This window comes from Vipera ursinii, assembly GCF_947247035.1.
Source record: "Vipera ursinii genome assembly, chromosome: 7".
Taxonomy (NCBI): Eukaryota; Metazoa; Chordata; class Lepidosauria; order Squamata; family Viperidae; genus Vipera; species Vipera ursinii.
The window spans coordinates 8,832,247-8,860,211 of NC_139521.1; the positions used below are offsets into that span (position 1 = coordinate 8,832,247).

Below are 27,965 nucleotides of genomic sequence, written 5' to 3' on the forward strand. Positions count from 1 at the left end.
CCAGATACTTAACCTCCACACACTTGTTTACAAATCATAGTAATAACAACCTACGCCACCTCTCTAAGCTTTCACCTCTCACGAGGAGACTTGGCAGCGCCTTTCTCGCCCCCACCTCGATGCTTCCTGGGTCCTTCTAGCCCGCTTTTGTCTATGGCAGGGGGTAAACGACCTTGGCTCTTTTATGACTCGCGGACTTCAACTCCCAGAATTCCTGAGCCGGCCACGCTGAGGGGGGAAAGGGAGAGGTTTCCAAGCTGAGCCGCGCTGGCTCAGGAATTCTGGGAGTTGAAGTCCGCGAGTCATGAAAGAGCCAAGGGTTGCCTACCCCTGGCCTAGGCCGCTTTATGACTCGCGGACTTCAACTCCCAGAATTCCTGAGCCAGCCACGCTGAGGGGGGGGAAGGGAGAGGTTTCCAAGCTGAGCCGCGCTGGCTCAGGAATTCTGGGAGTTGAAGTTCGCGAGTCATAAAAGAGCCGAGGTTGCCTACCACTCGTCTATGGCAAGCACGGCACGCGTCCTTCCTGGTGCCCTTCCGGTTTCTGATCCGAAGTTCCGGTTTCTGGGCTGTTGTTGGGGTTTTTTTTGCCCTTCCTTTGGTTTGAGAGTCCTCCGAGGGGGACTTGGGGGAGGGAAAGGGGGCGATTTATTTTTTTACCCCTCCCGTCCCGGTGTTTTCTACCCCATAGACCGAGCTATGGAGCCGTCTGGTCAGCCGCGAGGTCCCGGAACCTACGGTCCCATGGACGGGGTGGTTGGCAAGGTAGCTTGTCCCTTTTCTCAATGCCGGGGAAGAAGGTGGAGGGGTGTGTGTGTCTGTCTGTCTGTCTGGGTGTGGGTGTGTAGCGAAGGATCGAACCGTGTCTTCTCCCGCCGGCTCGGACGAGCAATTGGAAGGTCGTCGCTGCTGAGGCTTCAGACGTTGAGGTTCTTGCTCTGTTGGGGTCCCCCCTCCGCCCCGGGTTATAATGATTGCTCTCGGTCGGACCCAGAAGGAAGGAAGGACATGTGGAGCTGGATGAAGCATTAGCGCAATGCCAGCCTTCCTAGGTTTAGAGATAAATAATAATAATAATAATTAATAATAGTAATAGTAATAATAATAATAATATGTTGGAAGGGACCTTGGAGGTCTTCTAGTCCACCCCCTGCTCAAGCAGGAGACCCTATAGCAGGGGGGGGTCTTCAAACGTGGCCCTTTTATGACTTGTGGACTTCGACTCCCAGAATTCCTCAGCCAGGCACTGCCTGGCTGAGGAATTCTGGGAGTGGAAGTCCACAAGTCATAAAAGGGCCACGTTTGAAGAACCCTGTTCTATTGCGATTAAATACAGTAGAGCCAATTTGTTGTATTGCTTAAGGCATTAGAGCTAGAAACTGGGAAGACCCGTGCCTGGCTGAGGAATTCTGGGAGTTGAAGTCCACAAGTCAGAAAAGGGCCACATTTGAAGATCCCCTGCTATATACCATCTCAAGACAGGTGACTGTCTAGTCCAGCGGCTCCCAACCTTTCCTATACCCCGCATCCCTAGAACGCTCCTGATATATTCTCACACCCCTTAGAAAAGTTCGAAATAACCGCAATGAATTATGCTTGTGTATGTACACTATAATTTTGAAAACCCCCAAGTTTTCGCACCCCCTGGAATATCGTCTCGCACCCATGGTTGGGAACCCCTGGTCTAGTCTCTTCTTAAAACCCGCCAGTGATGGAGCGCCAAATATTTCTGAAGGCTGGTTAATTGTCCTCCCTGTTAGGAAGTTTCTCCTTAATTCCAAGGTTACTTCTCTCTTTGATTAGTTTCCACCCGTTGTTTCTTGTCTTGCCCTCTGGTGCTTTGGAGAATACTTTGACCTCCTCTTCTTTGTGGCAGCCCCTCAAATACTGGAATACTGCTATCACGTCTCCCCTATTTCTTCTTTTCTTTAGACTGGCCAAACCCAAGTCCTCCAGCCGTTCTTCGTATGTTTTAGTCTCCAGGCCTTGGATCAGCTTAGTTGTTCTTCTCTGAACTTTTTCCAAAGTCTCAACATCTTTTTTGTAGTATGGCGACCAAAGTTGGTTGCAGTAAATAGCGGCTAAACTTACAGCGTTCCTGTATTGATGGATAACTTTATGCAGGCCGTACTTTTAAAAGGGTTCAAATATCCAGTCTTCCCCAGGACAGGGAATCGGTCGATCTATCAAACATCTGGAGTGGCAATCAAGCCAGGAATAAGGATTTAAGGAATGGAATAACACGTTAATATCAAACGTCTAAGGATGAGCAATACAGAATTGTACCATTTTATAATGTTTATAACCACAGCAATTGTATTTAGTATTTACATTTTGAAGAGTGAGGTAGGGCAGCACAGGATAAGCCCCTATAAAGCAGAGTGGCATGAAATAAATAGCCATCAGATCAAGCAACCTTTTATGTGACGATAACTTTATTTGAGCAGGAATGCTATTTTACAGATTTTAACGGAGCAATAAAATCAATGGGAATAAAATTTTTTAAAATATTTCTTTTTTACCGAGTGCCAGTTTGGTTTAGTGGCTAGAAACAAGAGGCAGTGAGTTCAAATCCTGATTTAGCCACGAAAGCCAACTAGTTGACCTTGCGCCAGTCACCCTCACCTCAGGTTGTGAGTGAACTAGGTTCCTGAGATAACCACCTGATTGCTAAACTATATAAAATGTTGCTTAAGATGAATCTGGAAGAAAAAATTGTCAAAGATTGTATGGTAAAATGACAAAAAAAAAGTTTGGGTATAACATAACGCTAGCTAAATGGGAGAATGTATGGACCAATGGTTTAAAATGTACTTTGAATTACACATTGAAAAATTTTTTTCTTTGTTTTGTAAGAATAATAAGGACGGGATATAAGTCATCGGATAAATAAATATACATAAATGGGTATAACTACTGCAAGCAATTAAGTGTCAACTGCTCAGCTGCATAGATGTTTTGATCAAAGAATAATTGAAAATATTACAAAGTGAGATGCCTTTCTAAGTACTTTACGAATTTCTTTACGATGGACGATTGTAATGTCTGAAAATAATTATAATGTCCCTGGTATGTAGATTGTATCAAAATGCTATTCTTGGATATTCTCTTATCTTCTTTATAGTACAGAAAAAGTAGACTAATCTAGAAGGTGGAGTTAAATGAGTTATCAGTATGGAGTCATTGCGTTGCCACAAGAGATCCAAGTCCAGCCCTCCCCTCCCCCCATGAATTCCATTGATTCTTATCGAGTACTAATTTAGCTTTGATCATTAGTTGACTAGATTCTTGTACAGGGATAGCAATAATAAACTCTTCTGTGCTTTGAACTCAACAAATGCTTCTGGTTATTTCCTCCTGACACATACTCACACATTTATCACAGCATGTATCTCAAAGCATACAAATCAAATGGTAAGAAATAGAAATGCTTAGTGTTTTATTTTTGTTTTCTTTTTAATCAAAGCACAAGCTAGATCATTCCTATGAACTCACACCAGAAGAATACAGAGTAAGCCGAGAATGCATTAAAGAGAGCTTCTTATACAGATGTAAGTAAATTGTTCCTTGTTTGTGCTTTTGTGGTTAAGCGATGTCTCTTTTGCCAAATAATAATTGATATAAGTAATGTAGCTTACACAGATATAGACAGTTCAGATATGTTCCTGGCGATTGTTGGTGGGGTATAATTCCATATAATTCGCACATCCGTGATCCATTGGCCTTACAAAATCTTCTTTCAAGAATGAGGCATTTACTCTAAGATGGAGAAAAAAAATCTAATACCAGTTATAAAATATATAGGTTTCAACGCTGTGTGAAAATATTTCTGTGTCCCATATTGTAATGTGTCTTGGGATTTATGCAGTAGTGGAGGAAAGGATTGTACAATTTTTCACGTGAAGCAGGATTCAGTTCCACTCTCCATTGCTGAAATAAAAGAGATTCCTGAGTTAGGTGTCTCCTGTTTCGCACTTTGTGCCCACATGCCACAGAGACTCATCGCTAGATTACGACTGGATTTCCACAAGATGGTGACCTGAATTAAGCCACATTATGGCTTAGCAAGTATATGAACCCCGTTTACGCGTTGTATTTTTATTTCATCTTTTATTTCACTTTCCAGAAGCTAAGAAGAAGGTAGACGTTTCCGTGGAGCTTAGGTTTAACAACTGTAAGATTCTTACAGTAACTCTGAAGCAATTGGATTGAGAGGGAGGTCGGCTGATGAACTTGGTCAGAGAAATATTTGTACTTGGGTTCCCTTGCTTTAAAGCCACTACTGACCTGAAAGTTCTCCGATTTGAATGGATCCTGTTTTGTACCGTCATAAACATATTTACAGGTTTAGTGTTTGTTACTCAGGATGTACTGAAATTTCACCTCCCCGTGAATGTTTATTTCTCCCCCCCTCTTTTCTTAGGTTTGCCCTTCTCAGGTTTTGCCATGGCGGTCACTCATATTTTAACTCAGAGAGGTGTGTTCCAAATACCTTTAAATTTGAAAGTCTGCCATTTTTCATGTTTGCTTTGTATTATTTGGCTTCATATGCTGCTCCTGTTTTATATAATTTTCTTAAAAAGGTGGGGAATGAAATACTATACTTTTTTAAAAAAATGACCATATAAATGCTATGAATATGTTATTGAATCAGTACCTCAGAATTATTATTATTATTCATTAAACATGAACCTCAGTCAACTGAACATTCAGGTTCATCTTTAATGAATTTATTATTATTATTATTATTATTATTATTATTATTATTATTATTATTATTATTATTATTATTATTATTCTGAGGTACTGGTTCAATAATATATTCATAGCATTTATATGGTCATTTTTTAAAAAGCATAGTATTTCATTCCCCACTTTTTTAAGGAAAGAAAATTATATAAAACAATGCTACAACAATTGTTGCTGCTGTTGTTATATTTTTATTATTATTATTATTATTATTATTATTATTATTATTATTATTATTATTATTATTATTCTGAGGTACTGGTTCAATAATATATTCATAGCATTTATATGGTCATTTTTAAAAAAAGCATAGTATTTCATTCCCCACTTTTTTAAGGAAAGAAAATTATATAAAACAATGCTACAACAATTGTTGCTGCTGTTGTTATATTTTTATTATTATTATTATTATTATTATTATTATTATTATTATTATTATTATTATTCTGAGGTACTGGTTCAATAATATATTCATAGCATTTATATGGTCATTTTTAAAAAAGCATAGTATTTCATTCCCCACTTTTTTAAGGAAAGAAAATTATATAAAACAATGCTACAACAATTGTTGCTGCTGCTGTTGTTATATTTTTTTTGTTGTTATTATTATTGTTGTTATTATTATTATTATTATTATTATTATTATTATTATTATTATTATTATTATTATATTTAATCTTCAATTCGATTCACAGTCTGGGACTGTTAAAATCTTAACAATTCAAGTCCTAACCAAGAACCTAAGAGCTGTTAACGTAACTTGTGAGTATATAGGTAGTTCTGAGTAAGGTGGTTTTTCGCAAAGTCAGAATATTCAGGTCTAATAAGTTCAAAATTTCTATGTGTCTAGGCCAGGGGTCCCAACCGTGGCAACTTTAGGATATGAAGTCCAGAGATCTTAAAGTTGTGCAAGTTGGGGACCCCTGGTCTAGGCAGTCCTTTGGGTATTGCTCCAAGGACTCTATTATTATTGATACAACCATTAATTTCTTCGTCCACAATCGCTCAACTTCAGTTTCCAGATTGCAATATTTCAGTTATTTTTCTCAGCTGTTTTTATATTATTATTATTATTATTATTATTATTATTATTATTATTATTATTATTATTATTATTACCTTGCAATCTATATATCTTAACTCCGTGGTTCTCTACCTCTGGTCTGCTGACCCCTGGGCTGATTTCATCATGGGGTCCACAAAGGATTGAAAGAAATGATTTCAATCCTTGGGGGTCCGTAGCCACAAAAGGTATTTAAAGAGGGTCGGTGGTGAAGACAAGGTTGAGCACCACTGTCCTAACTGATATATGGTGTTTAGAAATTTTGGGGGGGAAAAGAATCCATTCCTAAGTTAACATATTTTGCAAATCTTTAATGATGACGCTTTTATTATATATCTAATTGGGGGCCAGGGGGGGAATGAACCTAAGTGATATAAACATGCTAAAAGTGAAATAATTGCCTGGCTATTTTTTTACTTAATAGTTTTGTATAGTAACTTCCCTTTTTTCCTTCTTAACGTTGATTACCAGGAGTCCTTACAGGTCATCCAAAGTTCGGCGCTATACCAAAAATGGCATGTGAGTTTTCATTCATATTGGAATTGAGTTGTACCTGATGGCCCAACGTTGAGGGTGAGGGTTCTCATTATTTAGTTAAGGAAAGAAAATATTAAGCACCTTTTAACAAATGCTGTAAGAAATGTAATAGCTCAGTAGTGTGAAGGTTCAAAATTTAGATGCAAGTGGGCCCGTTTAAACACTGTCTATACCAGCGGTCTTCAAACCTGGCCCTTTTATGACTTGTGGACTTCAACTCCCAGAATTCCTCAGCCAGACAGGCTGGCTGAGGAATTCTGGGAGTTGAAAGTCCACAAGTCATAAAAGGGCCCAAGTTTGAAGATCCTGGGTCTATGCAATAACAAAGTTTCCAAATTGTTTTGCTCGTTGATCCCTTCATTAAGTTTCAGATTGTTCATCTAACCCGTAACCATTTAGCACATGAAAATAATAAATACTAAATTAACTAATAGTACTATTACTAATTAACTAAATTAATTAGTAAATTAGCTAATAGTACTATTACTAATCAATACCTTGATACACTAGTCCCATCAATCTTGGGGGTCAACGTAAAATCCTGTTCTATAGCAATGATATAAAACGATGCATGTACAAATGCCACTGTTATGGCTTGCATTCCAGCTGTTGACACAATTTTCAGCATTTGTGTAGCTAAAATGGTCAGGCATGTCATCATTTGCACCCCTGAATAAGACATCTATATACTCAGTGGTCATATATGCCAAGTAAAGTAAGGGATGGATGGATGGACGGACGGACAGACGGACAGACAGACAGACAGATAGATAGATATAGATGCATGCATGCATGCATGCATGCATAGATAGATAGAGATGCCTAGATAGATACAGTAGATAGATATAATGTATCGATAGATAGATATAGATTTTGCATTTTCTTCAAGTTCTGAAAAAAATAGAAATACAAATATGAAAAGCAGGAGAGCAATAATATACCCCTATCCATGTATACTTGCCTATAAACGTAAAACTATAGTAAGGATTTTGGCTCTAGACTTGTAATAGTGATCTCATCAGGAGTTTATCATCTCCTTGTTGAAAAAGAGATAGAAAATAGAAATGCGCTTAAAAGCCATTGGTAGTTTACTCGGGTGTATTAAAATAGATCTGAATGTTTTGTTGCTGACCTCTATTTAGCAGTTTTATAAGTTCTGTCATCAAGAAATGGGCTCAAATGCTTAGACAGTTAAAAGCATGTTTTAAGCAAGGGATTGTTTTTGGGCGTGTGACTTTCATGGATTCCATTTTAACTGTATTCTTTTGTTCAAAGTGTCATTTGGTCAAACATCTTAAAGAGTATTTGCCTTCCTTTGTGAATAAGTTGCAGGAATCTGTGGATGGTTTGCTGGGAAGATATCTTATATAAACGTGTGCAAGGAGAAGTTTATGAACCTAAAGGATTCACCGTTGGGAGAAATGTTGAAGAATGAATTTCAGTAAGAATTTTTATTGAGTTACCCGATTGAAAACCTGCTTTAAAATACCAGGGTCATTGTATACTGCTGTTTACTTTTCCCATTACAATAATACACGACATATCCTCAGAAAATTAGGTTAGTCTACACACGAGTGGTATCAGCTTGAATTCCAAGACTTTTAAAAATATTGTCATTTTCTTTTAGACTGGGACAAAATCAACTTGGTGATAATCCTGACTGTGTTTGTTTACATTTGCCTTTTCTTTAGAATCAGAAAAAGAAGGTGGTGAGTTTAAAAATATATACAAATGGAAACATTGGACATTTATTCAAGTCTTCCAAAAGGCAGTTTGCTTGATAGAGAAGACAGTTGGAACATATTTAAGTATAACATTGCCAAACTTAAGTACTTGAACTTTGTCTTCATGGAGAGATGTTTATGCAAGTACTTTTATTGAAGCTGGTGGGGACTTCAGATTGTTTGAATTTAATCAGAACTTGTATTTTATGATATTGGTAGAAGAGAAGCGTATGTAGAGGGGAAGAAATAAATGCTTTTGTAAATAAGTAAATAAATAAATACATGCATGCATACACACACACACACACACACACACACACACACACAAATACGCCTTTTTAATAATCCATTTTTCTTGAACCTTAACTATGAAAATTTAAAATCTCTGTTTCTTTTAACACATATCGGGAACTTTCTTAACTATTTCCTTTTCCTGCTATACTGTACAATTAAGGGAAAAGGATAATCAACATAATAGGACTTGCAATAAACAATCTGCAATCGCATTGTGTAAGACTTTAGTTAGGCCGTGTGATTTTAAATAATTCCATGATGGTGTGTTTTTGCACCTCGTGTTACAATAATAATAATAATAATAATAATAATAATAATAATAATAATAATAATAATAATAATAATAATAATAATTTTATTTATATACCGCCCTTCTCCCGAAGGACTCAGGGCGGTGAACAGGGCAAGCATAAAAATACAGAGATACAAAAGTTAAAAAGGATTAAATATATGCCCACTAAAAACAGTAAATACAAATATTAAAATAACAATAAAAAAACCCCGCCCATCCCCCATCAGGTCAGGCCGGCTTGTTCAAATAAGAATGTCTTTAGATCGCGACGGAAGGAGCGAAGATCGGGCGCCGTGCGGAGCTCAACCGGTAGCTGATTCCATAGCTCCGGGGCGCCCACAGAGAAGGATCTCCCCCTGGGGGCCACCAATCGACATTCTCTGATCGGTAGCACCCTGAGGAGGCCCTCTGTGGGAACACACAGGGCGAAGGGAAGTTGACGCCGGCAGCAGGTGTTCCCTAAGGTACTCCGGACCCATGCCATGTAGGGCCTTAAACACCATTACTAGTACCTTGAATCTCACCCGGAAGACAACTGGCAACCAATGCAGCTCACGGAGCAGAGGTGTGACATGGGAGTATCGGGAGACTCCCAACACAACTCTCGCGGCTGCATTCTGTACCAGTTGGAGCCTCCGAGTGGTCCTCAAGGGCAGCCCCATAAAATAATAGTCTAGCCAAATCTAATGTAATTTTTGGCCTTGATTCTGCATCTTAGTTTATATTGCTTTCTTCTTTTTCTTCAGCTTTCAAGATCCTGAAGCCCATATAACTTTCCCCAAAAAACAAAGTAACAACGAGAGCTTCTTGCTTCCAATACCCTTTCCACAGGAACAATTAATGTTTATTTTATTTATGATTTTTCATCCGGTCTTGTTTTTTCCCCCCAAATAACCGAAGGAGGCAAACATACCTAATATTCCTGAGTCCTTCGGGAGAAGGGCGGTATACAAATAAAATTATTATTAATAATAATAATAATTTCCCCCACAATAAATAATCCTATGACCTGGTGCGAGTTGAGTCCCAGTTGGAGGAGGATTTACTGTGTACATTTGTCTTTGACTGATTCCTCTTTGCTTCTATACATTTTTTATATACGTACGTTTTTTCGTCTCTTATAAATATTAACTAAAAATGGGGTAATAGTACAAGAATTATGAACATGTTATAAAACGACACGAGCTTTTTGAGTTTGAAAACGCTGCTCTCTCACACAGAGTTTTCTTTTAATAATAGTATCAAAACGATGGCAGGGGATAAGAACAATCTCTGTGCTTCTGAACTACCGAGTTAAATAAAAACTTCACCCACTTCAATACTGAAATTGGCCCCATTAATTTTCCTCCCCATTTCCATGTCCGTCAAGTTCTTCTTGAGTCGTGTATCTCCTTTCCTTTCTCCTTCCTTCCTTCCTTTGTTCCCCTGATTCCTTGAAAACTGTTTCTCAAGCTTGGCAACTTTTAAGATGTGTGGTCTTTAACCCACGGCTGGCCGGGAAATTCTGGGAACTGAAATCGATAAATCTTACGGTTGCCCAGTTTGAGAAACAATGATTTAAATAGTTGTCTTCGCTGTTACAAATTTCCATTTGTGCTGTTTTGAGGACGAGGCTGCAACGGATTTATATATTTTAATAAATGCTGTTTTTTAAAAAAAACAAAAAACAGCGAAGCACTGCCAATCTCTCTTCCTCCACAGATCTAAAAACCAGCGCTCAGAATTTCCAAGAGGGTCCTACGTATCTGAAAGGGCTCCAGTGACAGACACGGCACCAAGAAAGAAAGTCTACGATACAATCCCATTTAGCACTTCCATGAACGAATCTACCCCAAGTGGAATTACAGACGGCGCCCCCCGAGGTAGGCTCCTGTAGTTATTTGAAAACGTAACCCTTCTTTAGGTTGTTGAAATACGAAGTAATCAGTGCGTGGTAAGTAGCAGCACGAAAGCGTCGTGCAGGTAGTCCTTAACTTACAACAGCTCATTTGGTGACCGTTCAAAGTTACGACGGCACTGGAAAAAGGGACTTAAGTCGAGGACTATCTGTATGGCATCGATAAATACAATTCCTGTATGTCTAAAATTGGCCAATAGTTTACCCTGTCTCTCCTTGCCAGTTCTGCCCATGAGATTTCATCAGTGGGCTTTGGATTTAGAGCCTTGGTGGAGCAGAGGGCTAATGCCTCCTTAAGTAACACCAGCTGCCTGCAATTAGTGCAGGTTGGCATCCCACCAGGCTCAAGGTTGACTCAGCCTTCCATCCTTCTGAGGTAGGTAAAATGAGGACCCAGATTGTTGGGGGCAATAAGCTGACTTTGTAATAATGCCACTTGGGGGGGGGGGGCGAAAGCCCTAATAAGCAGGCATATACATAGAATGAAGGCTATTGCTAAGCACATTGATTTGTGCTTTAAATTGTAAGCCGCCCTGAGTCTTCGGAGAAGGGCGGGATATAAATGGGATTAAAATAAAAAAAAATCCCCCCCACAACTTGGGAGAGTTGGCGTGTGTGCGCGTGCACGCGCAGAGTGCTGACTGGGAAATTCTGGGAGTTGATGTCCACACATCTTAAATTTGCCAAGGCTGAGAAACTTTAGTTTCAGTAGATCCCCCAATTCTCCTGACCAAATACGGAGACTGCCGTGGGTGGAAGAATTTGCACAATCGCAAGGGACAGTCAACAATGGATGCTATTGTGCAAAATTCTGTCAATTCTACTACTGTGTTTCCCCGAAAATAAGACCAGGTCTCTTTTTTTTTCCCTCCAAAAGAGCCACCTGGTCATATTTTCGGGGTAGGCCTTACCTTGCCTCCGGCACCGACAGCCCCACCCAGCCAGCCCAGCCAGCCGGTCCAGTTCTTCTGGGGCTGAAGTTCTGCAGCTGCATTTGGGCCTGCATTTTGCAGTCTGGCCTTTCCGGAAGGCCTAAGCAGCCAAGTACCGAGCTATGGATTCAATCCTCAGCTGCAGATCTCTTGCAGAACCAAGCTATGGATTGAATCCACAGCTCGGTTCTTGGCTGCACTGGCCTTCCAGAAAGCCCTGTTACTGAGAAATGCAGGCCTGGCTGCACAAGAGGCCTCAGAATAAAAAGTGGGCCAGCAAGGAGAGGCTTGGCTGCAAGGTAAGTGGGTGCAGGGCAGGTGAGGCAGCTCCACCACCACCCCTAGCTTGATTTTTAGGTGTGTGGTTTGCTCCAAAACTAGGGCTTATTTTTGGGATAGGGCTTATATTAGGCCCACCCTCAAAAACCAAGCTAGGGATTGTCGTTGGTGTAGGCCTTACTTTCGGGGAAACACGGTATCAGCTTGACTTGGCTTCTAGGGTCGATGTTTATCAGATGAATTGCATGAGAAAGTCTTGCAAGGGGGAGGAATGAAAATGCTTGTGGACTCAGAAGTACACAGTGTGGTAACACTGTATACATCTGACTCAAATGCGTAGGGGGAAATATTTATTCAACTTTGTTGACTAAATTTCAATATTTATTCAGTTTATTAAGTTGATGTCTATTCTGCAACCAGTAGAGGTAGTTCTTGACCATTTGTTTAGTGACCGTTCAAAGTTACAGTGGCACTGAAAAAAAAGGGACTTATGACCATTTTTCACACAACTGTCACAGCATCCCCATGGTCGTGTGATCAAAACTTGGCAACCGACAAGTACTTATGACGGTCGCAGTGTCCCAGGGCTGATTCCCTTAACAGCTGTGTTACTAACTTAACAGCTGCGGTGATTCAAGAAAGGTCATAAAATGGGGCAAAGCTGACAGCTGTCTTGCTTAGCGAAGGAAATTTGGGGTTCCATGGTGGTTGTCAGTCAAGGACTATTTCCAATGCATTCAAAATGGCTCTCCGTGGTTACTTAGGAAAAAAAGTATGAAGTGAATGGTAAGAAAAAAATAAAGTAGTGCAAGAATACAAGGAGAAAAGAATGGAGAATGTTGGCCACATCCAGTCAAATCATGGCAAGGCTCTCTGAAACAGCTCCACCTCCACAAAATGGCGGCAGCACAGTTTGAGCACAGCAAGAGAAAAGTGGCCCCTCCTTGCCTCACTCCCTGAACCACCCCGAAAGTGCAACAGTTGCAGCTGTTTCTCCCTGGTGGATCTGTTCAGTTGGCGGAAACTGATTTGAGCCTAGGCTCCTGCATGTATAGCAATGCCAAGCCGGGAAGGGCATTAGAGCAGAGGTCTCCGACCTTTCCAAGCTTGTGGACCGGAGGGAAGGAGAGCAGCTTTAAAATTGGCGTGCGTGCACGCACAGAGGCACACACTGGCGCAACACTAGCAGCCCCATTCGGCATGCGGCATGAGCTGGCAACATGCGCAGGCGTGAACAGCCGCACACACCACGGCAGCTAGCAGCCCGTTCGCGCATCCGCAAATGGGCCAGCCAACCTACCCGGGCTAGTGATGCATGCGCAAACAGGCCACGAACACCCATCCCGCGCTAGTGTCCCCGTTTGCTCCCGTGCACTTGCGCAAATGGGGCTGCGGTTGCTAGCGTGAGTGGGGGGGGATGCGTGCCCATGTGTGCACACACCTGCCAGTCATTTCCATGGTCCGCTGGCCAAGAGCCCGCAGCCCATTGGTTGAGAACCCCTGCATGAGAGGTCAGAACCAGCATATAAACAAATAGCGTAAAAATGAAATCCGTTCCCCATTCATATACCCTCTTTGAAGAATGCTACTCTGAAAATTGACCACCATCGAAATATACAGTACATATGACGTACTAAAAATGTTAAATCGTACACAAGAGTTGGAACATTTGAATTTACCTCAGATATCAGAACATTTGAATTTACCTCAGGTATCATTTCAAGACTGTCTGTTTAAATTTCTCCCAAAGTCAAAGCCCTTGCTGAAGTCAAAGGCTGCTAAAATAAATACCTTTTGCAATCTATGCCTTCTATCCATGTGCAGCAAGACCTATTAATTTACTTGGTGGTATGTCTTCTTCACTTTAAGAACCTGAAAGTGTGGAAGAAGCTCCTAAAAGGAAAAGAGTCACATACGAAGAACTCAGAAACAGAAACAGAGAAGGATATGAGGCTGGAACAGTGCAGAAATCTGAAATTCGAAGAAGCCCGTTACCCATAAATGAGAAAGGTAAATATTCAATAGGGAATATAATTGGTAATGGCACATTACAGCCAAAAGGAGCCAGAATTTTATACTGTGTATTTTAGTTGCGTTCAGAATACACAGCCATGAACTGGAAACAATATTTTTTGAATTTATTTTTATACCGATCATTTCTTTTTGTTGGAATCATTGCTTTCAAGTTAGTTGTAGAATTTTAGCATTGTGTGTGTGTGTATGTATGTGTGTGTGTGTGTGTGTGTGTGTGTAAATTTAAGCAGCCAATAAAGTGGGTATATTACCTTGCATTATTTCATCTAGCGATCTCAAATAAAAAAGGATTGAATCGCTAGCTTTCAAGGCACTCTGATTTAAATCAAATCATAATTAGCAAACAACAGTGTCCTCAGTCACGTTTCCCAAGCAACTACTTTTTTTAAAAAAATTTTATTGAATAAACATTTAAAAACAGGTTGAACACTGTGACTTTTCTGGCTGTTATTTTGCCATACATAGTATACCATATACCTCCCTATTCACTGATTTTCCCAAGCAACTCCTTTCATAAACCGTTATAAAATCTGACCAGTACTTAACTCAAGCAGCCCACCAAATTCTTAGCTTTTGTTGGTAAATTGGGCTACAGGATTAGATCTTCTGTACGTGACTCTCTCCTTTTTTTTCTTTTTTTAGCTAAGACCAATAAGTATGGAGATGTTTGGGAAGACTGAAAATGCTGATCTTCCTCAAGACCTGTCTTTGTTCCACTATTTCAGCTTAATCATTGCTCGTCAAACAGTTGAGTATTCTACTGCAAAATGGACATGTAACACCTCTACAATAAAGATATGTTTCCCATTTGCACTCTTTTTTTTTGTTACACGAAGCAGTTGTATATAAAATGGAAACTGTCTTTCAGCTTTGGACCCAGAACAGAAGTTCTGATGATCTGGTCTGGAGTAGCTGCAGTTTTTGTTGCTCCAGTTTTCAGTTAAAGCAAAACATACAGAAAGCCAGGAATAATTTTACTGGTTCACATCTCCAGTCTGCCTTCTCCTGTCTCCCCAATGTGGCCTATACCTCCAGTCCAGTGGTGGGATTCAAATAGGTGAACAACCGGGTTCTCTGTGTGGATGCCACTTCCGGAAGTCCATTCTGGGCCTGGGCAACAAAAAATTAGCTACCGGTTCTACTCAAGTGGTGTAAACCGGCTGAATCCCACCACTGGATCCAGTCCAGTGTTTCTTACTCTTGGCAACTTTTAAGGTGTGTGAAATTCAACTCCCAGATTCCTCCAGCCAGCATGCTATCCCAGTTGGGAAATACAGCTCTACAACAGGAGTTAGAACGCAGTGTTGCAGGCTAACTCTGCCTGCTGTCAAGAGTTCGATCCTGATTGGCTCAAGGTTGACTCCACCTTCCATCCTTCTGAGGTTGGTAAAATCCAGATTGTTGGAGGCAATAGGCCGTCTCTGTAAACTGAGAGGTATCTGGGGAAGAGTCCGGGCGAGTCATCACAGAATCCAGCTTGCCAGAAAATGGCAAAAAAACAAAATAAATAAATTGCAAAAATGTGATCATGTGACTATGGGACCTGCAACTGGGTGTAAACCCAAGGTAGTTGCCAAGCACTTGAAACATGATCATGCAATTGCTGGGTTGGTACGCCAATCGTTAACTTTGAGGATGGGTTGCTGTAAGTAACATTTTTTTTTAGTCTCTTGCAACTTCAAATGGTTGCTAAGTGACCTGTTGTAAATTGAGGCCTTCCTGTACGTAAATTTCTTACTCGCAAAAATTTGTAACCGCAAACTCACATTTATTTACAGACATGCAGAGCAGCAAATCGTTTGAATCACCTGATGCAGATATTCCCAGCTGAAGCTTCAGCATTTGCTAATTCAGTATTTGAGGCAATTTTACAGAACACGAATATTGCAAGTAATGAGAATTCTCTGTATTTAGAGAAAATAAGCAAATTTTCTAATATAAAAGTCCCCAACCTTTTGGGCACCAGAGAGAGGTTTTTTGGCGGACCGGAGAGTACGTGGTTTTGCGTGCTGCCTAAAGCTGAGAGAAATTGAATACCAGATCACAGAGACAATTAGACATATGGAATTGAGGGGAATTGGCAAGAAAATGGGAGTTAGGAAACATAACGCATAAAATATGTGTTCATCGCTAAGCATGTAAATAATAGACTTTAATCCGGACACAAAACAGGTAATTGTGATGCATAAAGAAAACAAGATTATCTTGGCTTACATAATTGCAAGTTTCTTCTAGTATTTAGAATTATGTTTGATGTCCTAAAACAGAGGTCTCCAAACTTTTGGGCACCAGGGACCGGTTCCATAGAGAAAGATTTTTCCACGGACCGGAGAGTGTGTAGTTTTGTGTGTTGCCTGCATCCCACAGATGGGGCTTTGCTTGTTTATGCAGCCTGGTTGCTGGCATGCCGCGGCCCGGTACTGGTCCACGACCCGGGGGTTGGGGACCCTTGTACTAATACACAAAAACAATCATTTTATTCCAACACTCATAATTCTGTACAGTATATTCACACAGAGTGGGGAATACATTAACGTGAGTAAAATATTAATTTTGGTAATGTGTGCTTGTTTAAAGAAACAGAAGTATCTTTTTTTTTTCATTTGAGGATTTACTTTGCCTTCTTCATCTTTAGGAGGAAGGATATTTCCTAAAAGCATTAGGAGCAGATAAAAAGACTGAATTTAGGGTTTATTCAAAAAAAAGTCACAGTGTTATAAAACTATAAAATCATAATTTTATTTCTGGAATTACAAAAAGTGTGCCTTAAATAGCAGGTTTATGGAGCGGTGATAGGTAAAGGGGCTGTTATTCATTCATTACATAAATTTCTATTCCACTGAATCTCTTCACGCTGAGCAGTTTATCAGATCAGTACTATGATTGGAGTTAAAAACATACAATAAAGCACAACCCAGAAGTAACATTAAGCTCATCTATTCTTCTCCACTCTGGCACGATGCGATTTTGTCGGGATAACAGCCACTAGTCAATTTTCCATGCTTTCTCCACCAGCCCTCCAAAAAGGCCACTGTCTATGCTTATCAATTTTCTGACTGCAGTACACTGGCCTCTGTATGACACAACATGTTACACTAGGTCAGGGGTAGGCAACCTCGGCTCTTTTATGACTCATGGACTTCAATTCCCAGAATTCCTGAGTCAGCACAGCTGACTCAGGAATTCTGGGAGTTGAAGTCCATGAGTCATAAAAGAGCCGAGGTTGCCTACCCCTGCACTAGGTCAACGATGGCGAACCTTTGAGGGACCGAGTGCCCAAACTGCGATCCAAAGCCCACTTATGTATCATCGAGTGCCAGGTGGGCATGGCCCATTGGGTGGGTGTGGCCAATTGGGTAGGCGTGGCCTATTGGGTGGGTGTGGCTGTGGTGGTAACAGCAGACTGGGTGGGACTAATGTTCAATCAATTAATTCCAACTTTGCGAGACCTTTTTTTTTCTCGCGAGTTGAAATTGATTGATTGATTTAACCTTTGGTGTTTTTTTTTGCACACGGCGGCAGAGGCCTAAAGCAAAAAGGTTTTATAAAAGCCAGCTGAAGGCCTAGGACTCGGGTGACGGCACGTGTGCCCGCAGAGCGGGCTCTGCATGCCACCTGTGGCACGCATCCCATAGGTTTGCCACCATGGACTTAGAGTTACCTATGTTTCCTGGTAAAATACATTGGAGGAAAATTCCACTTAGGGTTAGGATCACCTCACCATGAACTCGTAGAGCAAAATGGACATCACCGTATATATTTTTCTGAACACAGTGGCGAAGGCCTGAAGCAAAAAGGTTTCATAAAACCCAGCTGAAGGCCTAGAACTGGGGGGACGGCGTGCGTGCCAACAAGAGAGGGCTCTGCATGCCAACTGTGGCACACGTGCCACAGGTTCGCCACTATGGCACTAGGTAAGTGACTGCCAGGCTCAAAACAAGTCTAATAAGTTATTCTCAAAAACACAAAACAAAATGTAAGATAAGACTCGAAATTCAGAAGGACCTTGACAGACTTGAGCAACAGGCCCTAGAACAACAAGATGCAGCTCAGTGGGTAAGGCCCAGCAGTTAGGCAGGGAAAATTAAACACACAGGTACAGAATAGGAGATACCTGGTTCAACAGCACTAACTGAGGGATCTAGGTGTCCTGGTGGATCACTGCTTAGGCATGAGACATCAGTGTGCTGCAGCTGCCAAAAAAGCCAATGCGGTCCTGGGCTGCATCAACATAGGGATAGTCTCAAAGTGATAGTTATCACTCTGTACTGCACTATTAAGGCCACAATTGGAATACTGCATCCAACTCTGGTCACCACGACACAAAAAAGATGCCGAGACCTTAGAAAGAGTGCAGAGGAGAGCACCCAAGATGATAAGAGGTCTGGAGGCTAAACTATATGAAAAATGGTTAAGGGAACTAGGTAGGTTTAGCCCAGGGGTAGGCAACCTTGGCTCTTTTATGACTCATGGACTTCAACTCCCAGAATTCCTGAGCCAACCAAGCTGGCTCAGGAATTCTGGGAGTTGAAGTCCATGAGTCATAAAAGAGCCGAAGTTGCCTACCCCTGGTTTAGCCTAACGAAGAGAAAGCTTATGGGTGTCACGACAGCCATCTTCCAATACTTGAGGGCCAGTCCCAGGGAAGAGGGTGTCAATTTATTCTCCAAAGCACCTGAGGGGAGGACAAGAACCAATAGGTGGAAGCTCATCAGTGGCAGATTCTGGAACTGATGAGAAATTTCCTGACAATGAGAACAATTAATCAATGGAATAGCTGGCCTCCCAGAGTTGTAGCTGTTCCACCTCTGGAGTTTTTTGAGAAAAGACTGGACAGCCATTTGTCCAGAATGGTATAAGGACTCCTGCCATGGGCAGAGAGTTGGATTAGGAGACCTCCAAGATTTTTTCCCAGCCTGGTGATTCTGATTGCCCTCTCCTCAATCCTGTAAAAAAGTATTCAAACTAGGAACACGACCCGAAAGGACACGAGTTGTATTCAGAATCCCCCCATTGCACATCAACAGGGGGTTCATCCTGATTCTTTTTTTCACTGGTTCCATTTCTACTTACGTAAAGGAACACTTGAAAAGTTATTTGAAAACTGTGGTATTATTCCGATGTAATGCTAAACCATACTTTCACAATACAAGAGCTAGGCCCAAAGATTGGATTCGTCCACTGTTTCCTACTTTCGCACACAATGGCACACATTATAAAATATATGAATCGTTGAATTCAAAATCCCTTAAGATTTGTTATTAAAACAGGAAAAGGAAGAAGAGAGGGCAAGGGAGATGATGAAGACTCTTGAACACAGGAGTTTGAATGGTAATACCGTGTTTCCACAAAAGTAAGGTCTATACCAGGTGTAGGCAACCTTGCCTCTTTTATGACTCGTGGACTTCAACTCCCAGAATTCCTGAGCCAGCATGGCTCAGCTTGGAAACCTGTCCCTTTCCCCTCAGCATGGCTGGCTCAGGAATTCTGGGAGTTGATGTCCATGAGTCATAAAGCCAGAGGTAGGCCACCTTGGCTCTTTTATGACTTGTGGACTTCAACTCCCAGAATTCCTGAGGCAGCATGGCTCAGCTTGGAAACCTCTCCCTTTCCCCTCAGCATGGCTGGCTCAGGGATTCTGGGAGTTGAAGTCCATGAGTTATAAAAGAGCCAAGGTTGCCTACCCGCGGCCTATACCAACAATAAATCCTAGCTTGATTTTTGGGAGTGGGCCTAATGAGCCCTATCCCCAAAATAAGCCCTAGTTTGGGGCAAGGCACACACCTAAATATCCAGCTAGGGCGGGGGTGGGAGGGGTGGAACTGCCCCACCAGCTCCGCTTGCCTTGCAGCCAGGCCTCCCCTTGCCAGCCCACTTCTTCTTCTGAGGCCTCTTCTGCAGCCAGGCCTGCATTTTGCAGTCAAAGGGCTTTCCAGAAGACCTGTGCAGGCAAGAACCGAGCTATGGATTCAATCCATAGCTCGGTTCTACAAGACCTCAGCAGCCGAGCACCAAGCTATGGATTGAATCCATAGCTCAATACACGGCTGCTTAGGTCTTCTGGAAAGGCCTGACTGCAAAATGCAGGCCTGAATGCAGCTACAGAACTTCGGCCCCAGAAGAAGTAGACCGGCTGGGTGGGGCTGTCGGAGCTGGAGGTGAGGTAAGGCCTACCCTGAAAATAAGACTTGGTGCTTTTTTTGGAAGAAAAATAATAATCATAATAATACCCGGTCTTATTTTCAGGGAAACACGGTATTAACTATGGTTCTCCAATTTTACTGAAAGAGCAAAAGGCAGGCACACATAACCCACATAAATACCTGAACTATCTCATTACTGTAAGACAGTGTTTCTGAGCCTTGGCAACTTTAAAATGTGGGATTTCAACTCCCAGAATTCCCTAGCCAGCATGCTGGCTGAAGAATTCTGGAAATTGAACCATACATCTTAAAGCTGCTAAGATTGAGAAACACTGCTCTAAAAAACCGAATTATCATTGTAAGTATGGATTCCAAACAAACCTGTTCTTTTCTGGTCCAAATGGCACAAGAAGACTTTCATACTTCTGGATACATTTTTCAACGTATAACATTTTCCCAGCAAAAAATGCCAAAACACCAACAACTATAATGGAAAAGCAACAGAATAAGTAACCTCTGATGAATTTTCCTCAGATTTTTTTTGTTGTTCTGCACTGTTCTATAATATGGGAAATCTGCTTTAATAGTGTTTCCCTTGCTTGCCATTTTGAGAGTGGGTGTTAGAAACGCCTTGGGCTATTTGTCTTTTAATGTTAAATTGGGATGCTTCTCACAATTAAAACCTCACTGCACGAAGCAACAGGCCTCAACAGTGCACGGACTATAAATATTTTTAATGAAATAGGCAAGAAGCACGGGCTACAGATCCTTAATTTATAAAAATAACAATTATTTTAAAATTCTCAGTACAACTACAGGTAGTTCTCGACTTATCACATTTTGTAACACTTATGACCACTGCAGCATCCCCATGGCCGTGGAATCAAAATTCAGACTCTTGGCAACTGACTCATAATTTATGACGGTTGCAGGGTCCAGGGATCATGTGATCCCCTTTTGCAATCCTTGAGACAGGCAAAGTCAACGGGGAAGCCAGATTCATTTAACAACCATGTTACTAACTTAACAACTGCAACGCTTCGCTCCACAACTGTGGTGAGAGAGGTCATAAAATGGGACGAAGCTCTTTTTCACAACTGTCTTGTTTAGCAAGAGAAAATGGTGGCTCAATTGTGGTTGTTAAGTGGAGGACTACGTGCATGCAATCTGCTGAAATTTAAATGCTTTTAAGTTCTCTTGGAATAAAGGAATGCGTTAGTAAACCTCGAAGAAAGTATGCAGGGATTGTTTGGCCAATAAAAGACCGTTCAGTGGTGGGAAAGGAAAAAAATGTGAGAAAGTAACTCCAGATAATCTTGTCTTGATTCTGTTTGGTGTAAGAGGGACAGAGGGAAAACTTGCTCAGGGCATGGTCAGTTTTCAAGAGACTATGTCCTATAACAGGGGTCTGTCTTCAAACATGGCAACTTTAAGACTTGTGGACTTCAACTCCCAGAATTCCTCAGCCAGCCAGGGCTGGCTGAGGAATTCTGGGAGTTGAAGTCCACAAGTCTTAAAGTTGCCAAATTTGAAGATCCCTGTCCTACAACATTACTGGAATCTTTCTCCTATTTCCTAACTAGGCCTTTTCTGAAGAACTAGTATGTTCTTCAGTGTGGTCTATGTTCAAGTGCAAATATAGGAGCGGTGTTTCTCAACCTCAGCAACTTTCAGATTTCAACTCCCAGAATTCCTCAGCCAGCCATAGTTATCTTCTAATTTTCCAAGGTTGAGAAACACTGCATAAAAGAGATGTTCGTTTTACTAACTATAGATTCAAACACTGTTCCTTTTTTTCCTGCGGTAACTTCGCAGTCTTTCAAAACTTACCCACTACTGTATTCAAAGAAGCAGTCTTGATAATCCCTAGAAAAAAATAAATCATTTTTAAGAAAAGATTTTGCATGTCATTGGAGAGAAATCTTGATCTGGTTCGTGGATCAACTATGTTTGTATCATCAGGTTTTGTTGATTTCTGGCAAAAAAAAAATCAATTGGATAAGAATGGGTTTGCTTAGTGACCGTCAAGAAAGGTCATAAAATCAGGTGCTGTCACATGGTGACTTGCTGAATGACAGCAATAACTTACAACCATAATTTCATCCAATTGGATCATAAGAACTAACTGTAGGCCACTTTAAAAATCAAAATTGCTCTAAACCCAAACCCCCCCAAAAAATCAAAATTGCTCTAAACTAAAACCAACCTTGCTTGGTTAATGCATTAAAAAAGTACATTTTACCTCTTCTAACTGCAACAAGCTCTCACAATCAAAAATGTAGACATGAGAAATATTACCACTTAAAACACATTTATTAAGCTGGAAGTCTGACTGAAATGTGCACTTGTAAGAAATAAAATAAAATAAAAGCCCCTAGATTGTTAGTGCCTAACATAATGCAACAGTTTTAATTAAAAAAGATAAAAGGAAATATTTCAAACCAACCTTACAATAATTGCTGTAGACCAGGGGTGTCAAACTGCCGGCCGGCCCGCGGTGTGGATATGTCACGCAAAAAACCATGCCCACCCCATTGCTGGCAAAGTCGCGACACGTTGTGACATGTCACGTAACCTTGTGAGTTTGACACTCCTGCTGTAGACAAACTTTGAAGGAATGGTGCTATTTTCCCCACACGCTTTCTTTTTCAGATTAAACATGAAAATGAAATAAAAAATTAAAGATCGCATATATTTTATTCCTGAAAAGCCTCTTCTGCTCCCTCTAACTACTGAAGGCAATTATTAAAGGTAAGGGTAAAGGTTCCCCCGCACATGCGTGCTAGTCATTTCCAACTCTAGGGGCCGGTGCTCATCTCTGTTTCAAAGCCGAAGAGCCAGCGCTTCTCCGAGGACGTCTCCGTGGTCATGTGGCCGGCATGACTAGACGCCAAAGGCGCACGGAACGCCGTTACCTTCCCACCGTAGTGGTCCCTATTTTTCTACTTGCATTTTTACGTGCTTTCGAACTGCTAGGTTGGCAGAAGCTGGGACGAGTAACAGGCGCTCACCTCTGTTACGCGGCACTCGGGATTCGACCCGCCAAACTGCCGACCTTCTGATCGACAAGCTCAGTTTAAAAATCTTCAAGTGATAGATTCACTGCAGAAGTCATTATTTCACGACTGCTACTAAAAAGTGCCTCTGAAAGATCTGTTGTCTCAATCGTGGGAGAAAAATGCAGAGATTTCACATATGCTGCACATAAAATTTTTTATGCATCCAGCTTTTTACACTTCCATTGTCATACAGATTAGGGATTTTCTCCTAATACTTACTACATGGAAATAGTTAACTGATCATTTTTTGCAAAATTCACCACTTATTTATTTATTTATTTATTTTAAAAAAAATACCTACTTACCTTTAGTAATTAGTCCTTGAGTAATAAGCATACTTCCAAAGGATAGAGGAAGGGCTGTAAACAAACATTGCAACAAACAATTTCAGCCTGGGTCTTCATTCCCACGAACCCCCACTCCCAGTGAAGCAGCAGATGGAACTCTGTAATATCCTGGCCTTTTCTGAATCTGCTAATCATTGGTGCCCAGTTCATAAAACCAATTTAGGAAACTAGTATTAGAAATTTTCATCTGGTGGTCTGCATCACGAAGGGAGAAACCGGTAAGTATCTGAAAGCAATATCTCCCTCTAATTCAGTGTTACACCTGCTTCTGATTCAGGGTTTCTAAAGCTTAGCAACTTTTAGATGTGTGGACTTCATGCTAGCTGGGGAATTCTGGGGGTTGAAGCCCACATGTCTTCGATTTCCCAAGGCTGAGAAACACTGCTAAGCTTAGAAAAATGAAAAAGCGGTAAACCATCCAAATTTATCACCGATATCATTGGGGATAGTAATTGCAGCTTCTTCCTTTTTTGGAAATGCGTTAGGCGAGACCCAGAGTTATCTTTTTTTTCTTCTTCTTTACCTTCTACAAATATGACCACAGACAGATTTGAAACATTTCCTTCCAGTTTGATTCTTTTAATTTTTATGTTTGAACTGAGACTAGTCTTAGCTAAAGCCTGCTCAGACAAATCAACTTCAAACTTTAGTCGATGAAAAGAGAGTTTGTTTAAATAAATAACCTTTTCAAGTAAGAATAACCCATGGTTAATTCAAAATGGAAGCAAACATTTCTGATCTTGCGGTTCCACTGGAGACGTGAAAAAATAGGGGGGACCTGGAAGCACTTTTTCTGACTAACAAATGTAATTAAAAGCATAAGTTTTTGTCGGTTGCAACTCATTTCATCCGATGTACAGAGAAGCTAGACTGCTGTAGGATTTAAAGTGGGGTGAGGTGGTGGGAAGTGGGGTAGAATAGATTCCTTAAATCTAACATCATTCCTTGTAATGATAAAAGACAATATGTCTCCAAAGGCAGTCACTAAAAATCATTACTGGAATGTAATCTTGGTTTGGGATTTAAATCCTGTGAAATATGGAAGGATACTCAGATTACTAAGGGTTGGGTACGGGAAGGAGACAATGCTGGGAGACAAGACGTTTATACAGGAATATGCATGTGGAGAGGAAGAATAACTGCATGCATACCTGTATGTAATTAACATGGTTGAGTATAATAAACTAAAGTTACTATTCATCGTATTTTGGGTTTTAAAATTATTTTCAGTGAGTAATTTGGGTTGTTTTAAAAAGTGCAAGGGTTATTTTAGGTATTTTTTTATTGCCTGCAATAGAGTCTTACCAGATTGTAGCAGAGATCTATGGAAGAAATGAATAAAAGACATGTACATTTACAGCCCCTGTCAAGTCATAAATATGGGCTTTGGAGCGAACATGTCAGTTCCAAATATTAGTAATCATCAGGTAGCCTTGACAATAGCAGAACAAAGAAATGTAGACAAAAATATAATTATATTTCTTTTTGTATCTATAACAAAGGAATATACCTCTGTACCAGAAGCTTTCTTCTTTACATCGTTGACTGATATTTTCAATCTCTTCCAGAGTAAGCCTTCTTGGATGACTAAGTAAATTCTGGAAATAAAAATCTAAATAAATAATAGCATGAGAACAGCATGTTGAACTACAAAGAATAAAATATTGAGGGGTTTTTTTCCTATGCCATATTATACACCATATAATTCAGTCGATCATTTCTTCAGTTGAATATTATTAATATAAAACAAGTCAATTAAAAAAAGTTAAAGTTTGGGAGAAAAATACCTCAAGTTTAGAGTTAACATAATAATAATTTGTTTGTGATTATGATTATATTGCTGCTAAAATACTGAATTACAACTGTAGGACTCCATGTAGCAAGAGAGGTTGATCAACCTTTGACCCAGGGCAGAAATTAATCTCTGCAGAGAAGGACCCACCTGGGTCGTATTTTCTGTTGAAGAGAATTCAGTATTTACTGGAGTAGAATCCATGTTTCTTCAGTGATTCCAGCAAATCTGAACACCCGAAATGTGAGTGTCCTACAAGAAAAGAATTCACAAAATAATCAAGTGCATTTCAAGAAAACCTCAAATGTTCTATTTACTATATGGTTAGTATAATGCTGACTTTGAAGACCATCCAGAGACAATGAAGGGCGTGTGTGTGTGTGTGTGTGTGTGTGTGTGTGTGTGTGGTGTTGGTGTGTGTGTGTGTGATGGCAGGTGCAGCCATCCTGGTATCAGGAGAAAAGGGGGGAGGGGGAACAGGAATCCAGGCCCCCAGCTACCACCAAATGTTCTGCTTAGAAAGCCATAGGCGATCTTTAAGCAAGTCATGTTGTTGTTCACGCCACCAATGTCTCACACCTTTTTTGTGTGTGTGCTGCACCACGTTCACAAGCCAAAGCTCTTGCAATCGTTTCTGTACCCGATTTTAACGCAACAGCCGCGTTCCTCAACTTTGGCAACTTTTAACGCATGCTCTGCAAGCAGGGGTTCTCAACCTTGGCAACTCTTTTAAGACTTGCGGACTTCCTACTCCCAGAATTCCTCAGCCGGCTGAGGAATTCTGGGAGTTGAAGTCCGCAAGTCTTAAAAGAGTTGCCAAGGTCGAGGACCCCCCCTGCTCTACAGCAGAGGAGGGGGGGGAACGATGGCTCCTTTAATGACTTGTGGACTTCAACTCCCAGAATTCCTGAGCCAGCAGGAATGGCTGGCTCAGGAATTCTGGGAGTTGAAGTCCATGAGTCATAAAAGAGCCGAGGTTGCCTACCCCTGTCCTAGCCTCAAAGGAGGCGGCAGGAAGGGCGCTCTAGAGAGCCAGGCTTACCCGGGCGGCCGGTCAACCCGCTCGCCGTGTCTCTTCCGGCTGCCCCACCTTCCTTCACGGCGCTCTCCAGGCTCTCCCCGCCTCCTCCGCCCCCACCGCTCGGGCTCGGCTGGCCCCGCGGCGTCTTTGCCACTAGGCCAGGCCCCGCCTTGCTCGTAGGCCGCGCGGGGGCGGGGCCGGAGAAGCAGCTTCGACTCGGATTGGCTGAGAGGGTCGCTTGCAGCCTCTCTTTGAGAAGGGACGGTTGGGATTGGCGCAGGAATTGAAGAGCGGGCTGAGGGAGTCGGGTTGCGGGTTGCGAGTGAAAGTCTGCAGCTAGCCAGAGGTCTTGCAGCAGGTCTTGAGCATGGGGTTGGACTAGAAGACCTCCAAGGTCCCTTCCAACTCTGATGGTCTCTAGATCAGGGGTAGGCAACCTCGGCTCTTTTATGACTCGTGGACTTCAACTCCCAGAATTCCTGAGCCAGCCATGCTGAGGGGAAAGGGAGAGGTTTCCAAGCTGAGCCACGCTGGCTCAGGAATTCTGGGAGTTGAAGTCCATGAGTCTTAAAAGAGCCGAGGTTGCCTACCCCTGGTCTAGATCTAACCCAGGGGTGGGGAAACAATTGGCCCTGTTTTTAATGACTTGTGGACTTCAATTCCCAGAATTCCTGAGCCAGCCTTTGCAGCTGAGTGAGCTATTCCTGCTGGCTCAGGAATTCTGGGAGTTGAAGTCCATGAGTCATAAAAGAGCCGAGGTTGCCTACCCCTGGTCTAGATCTAACCCAGGGGTGGGGAAACAATTGGCCCTGTTTTTAATGACTTGTGGACTTCAATTCCCAGAATTCCTGAGCCAGCCTTTGTAGCTGAGTGAGCTATTCCTGCTGGCTCAGGAATTCTGGGAGTTGAAGTCCATAAGTCATAAAAGAGCCGAGGTTGCCTACCCCTGGTCTAGATCTAACCCAGGGGTGGGGAAACAATTGGCCCCGTTTTTAATGACTTGGGGACTTCAATTCCCAGAATTCCTGAGCCAGCCTTTGCAGCCGAGTGAGCTATTCCTGCTGCCTCAGGAATTCTGGGATTTGAAGTCCCCAAGTCATAAAGGGGCCATCGTTCCCCACCTCACTTTTAAGACTTATGGACTTCAACTCCCAGAATTCCTCAGCCACCATGGCTGGTTGAGGGATTCTGGGATTTGAAGTCCACAAGTCATAAAGGGGTCCATCGTTCCCCACCTCACTTTTAAGACTTGTGGACTTCAACTCCCAGAATTCCTCAGCCACCATGGCTGGTTGAGGGATTCTGGGATTTGAAGTCCACAAGTCATAAAGGGGTCCATCGTTCCCCACCTCTGCTGTAGAACATATCTTAAAGCAGAAGTTTTCAAACTTGGTACTTTTAAGAGTTGTGGACTTCAACTCCCAGAATTCCTCAGCCATCATGGCTGGTTGAGGAATTCTGGGAGTTGAAGTCCACAGGTCTTAAAGTTGCTAAGTTTGTAGACCCCTATCTTAAAGCCCCTTGTGGACTTCAACTTCCAGAGTTCCTGAGACAGCCATGCTGACTCAGGAATTCTGGGAGTTGAAGTCCACACGTTATAAAGGGCCCATCGTTCCCCACCTCTAACCTCTCACGTTTGGGTTAGGTTTACCCTACAGGTAGTCCTCGACTTAGGACCACAACCAAGCCCAAAATTTCTGATACAAAGTGAGGCGTTTGTGAAGTGAGTTTTGCCCCATTCTACAACCTTTCTTGCCACAGTTGTTAAATGAATCGCTGCAGTTGTGAAGTTAGTAACTTGGT

The 27,965-nt window shown here is 41.7% G+C and overlaps 2 protein-coding genes across 3 annotated transcripts; one reads left to right on the forward strand and one right to left on the reverse strand.

Moving 5' to 3' along the window:
• The first annotated feature begins 262 nt into the window (after positions 1–262).
• OCIAD1 (OCIA domain containing 1) lies at positions 263–14,607 on the forward strand. Of its 2 annotated transcripts, none has more exons than XR_014493089.1 (8): positions 263–764; positions 3,466–3,550; positions 4,423–4,476; positions 6,283–6,330; positions 7,675–7,789; positions 8,040–8,057; positions 10,360–10,520; positions 13,636–13,654. XR_014493089.1 is itself a non-coding variant. In XM_083367940.1 (8 exons), the coding sequence occupies exons 1-8, from the start codon at positions 699–701 to the stop codon at positions 14,478–14,480; spliced, it is 708 nt and encodes a 235-aa protein (XP_083224066.1). In that variant the 5' UTR covers positions 520–698; the 3' UTR covers positions 14,481–14,607. The 2 variants fall into 2 exon arrangements, 1 of the variants encoding a protein (XP_083224066.1); XM_083367940.1 differs by lacking the exon at positions 8,040–8,057 and adding an exon at positions 14,443–14,607 and having other exon boundaries at positions 520–764; positions 13,636–13,776.
• A 1,324-nt stretch (positions 14,608–15,931) lies between these two features.
• Positions 15,932–26,324, reverse strand: LOC310643490 (OCIA domain-containing protein 1-like). Its single transcript, XM_083367948.1, has 7 exons — positions 26,184–26,324; positions 25,292–25,393; positions 24,860–24,947; positions 23,308–23,361; positions 21,774–21,809; positions 20,325–20,427; positions 15,932–16,450 (listed from the first exon to the last, which is right to left on the reverse strand). Exons 2-7 carry the CDS (start codon positions 25,343–25,345, stop codon positions 16,432–16,434), a joined length of 354 nt encoding a protein of 117 aa, XP_083224074.1. The 5' UTR covers positions 25,346–25,393; positions 26,184–26,324; the 3' UTR covers positions 15,932–16,431.
• Positions 26,325–27,965: the final 1,641 nt, after the last annotated feature.

Bases quoted from the DNA above. Each gene is read 5' to 3' on its own strand.
- LOC310643490 (XM_083367948.1), bottom strand. From the start codon at position 25,345: ATGGATTCTACTCCAGTAAATACTGAATTCTCTTCAACAGAAAATACG. The intron at 24,948-25,291 runs GTGGGTCCTTCT...TTTTATTTCCAG, and splicing joins CAACAGAAAATACGACCCAG to AATTTACTTAGTCATCCAAG. The intron at 23,362-24,859 runs GTATATTCCTTT...GTTTGTTTACAG, and splicing joins AGAAAGCTTCTGGTACAGAG to CCCTTCCTCTATCCTTTGGA.
- OCIAD1 (XM_083367940.1), top strand. From the start codon at position 699: ATGGAGCCGTCTGGTCAGCCGCGAGGTCCCGGAACCTACGGTCCCATG. The intron at 3,551-4,422 runs GTAAGTAAATTG...CTCTTTTCTTAG, and splicing joins AGAGAGCTTCTTATACAGAT to GTTTGCCCTTCTCAGGTTTT. The intron at 7,790-10,359 runs GTAAGAATTTTT...CTTCCTCCACAG, and splicing joins ATGTTGAAGAATGAATTTCA to ATCTAAAAACCAGCGCTCAG.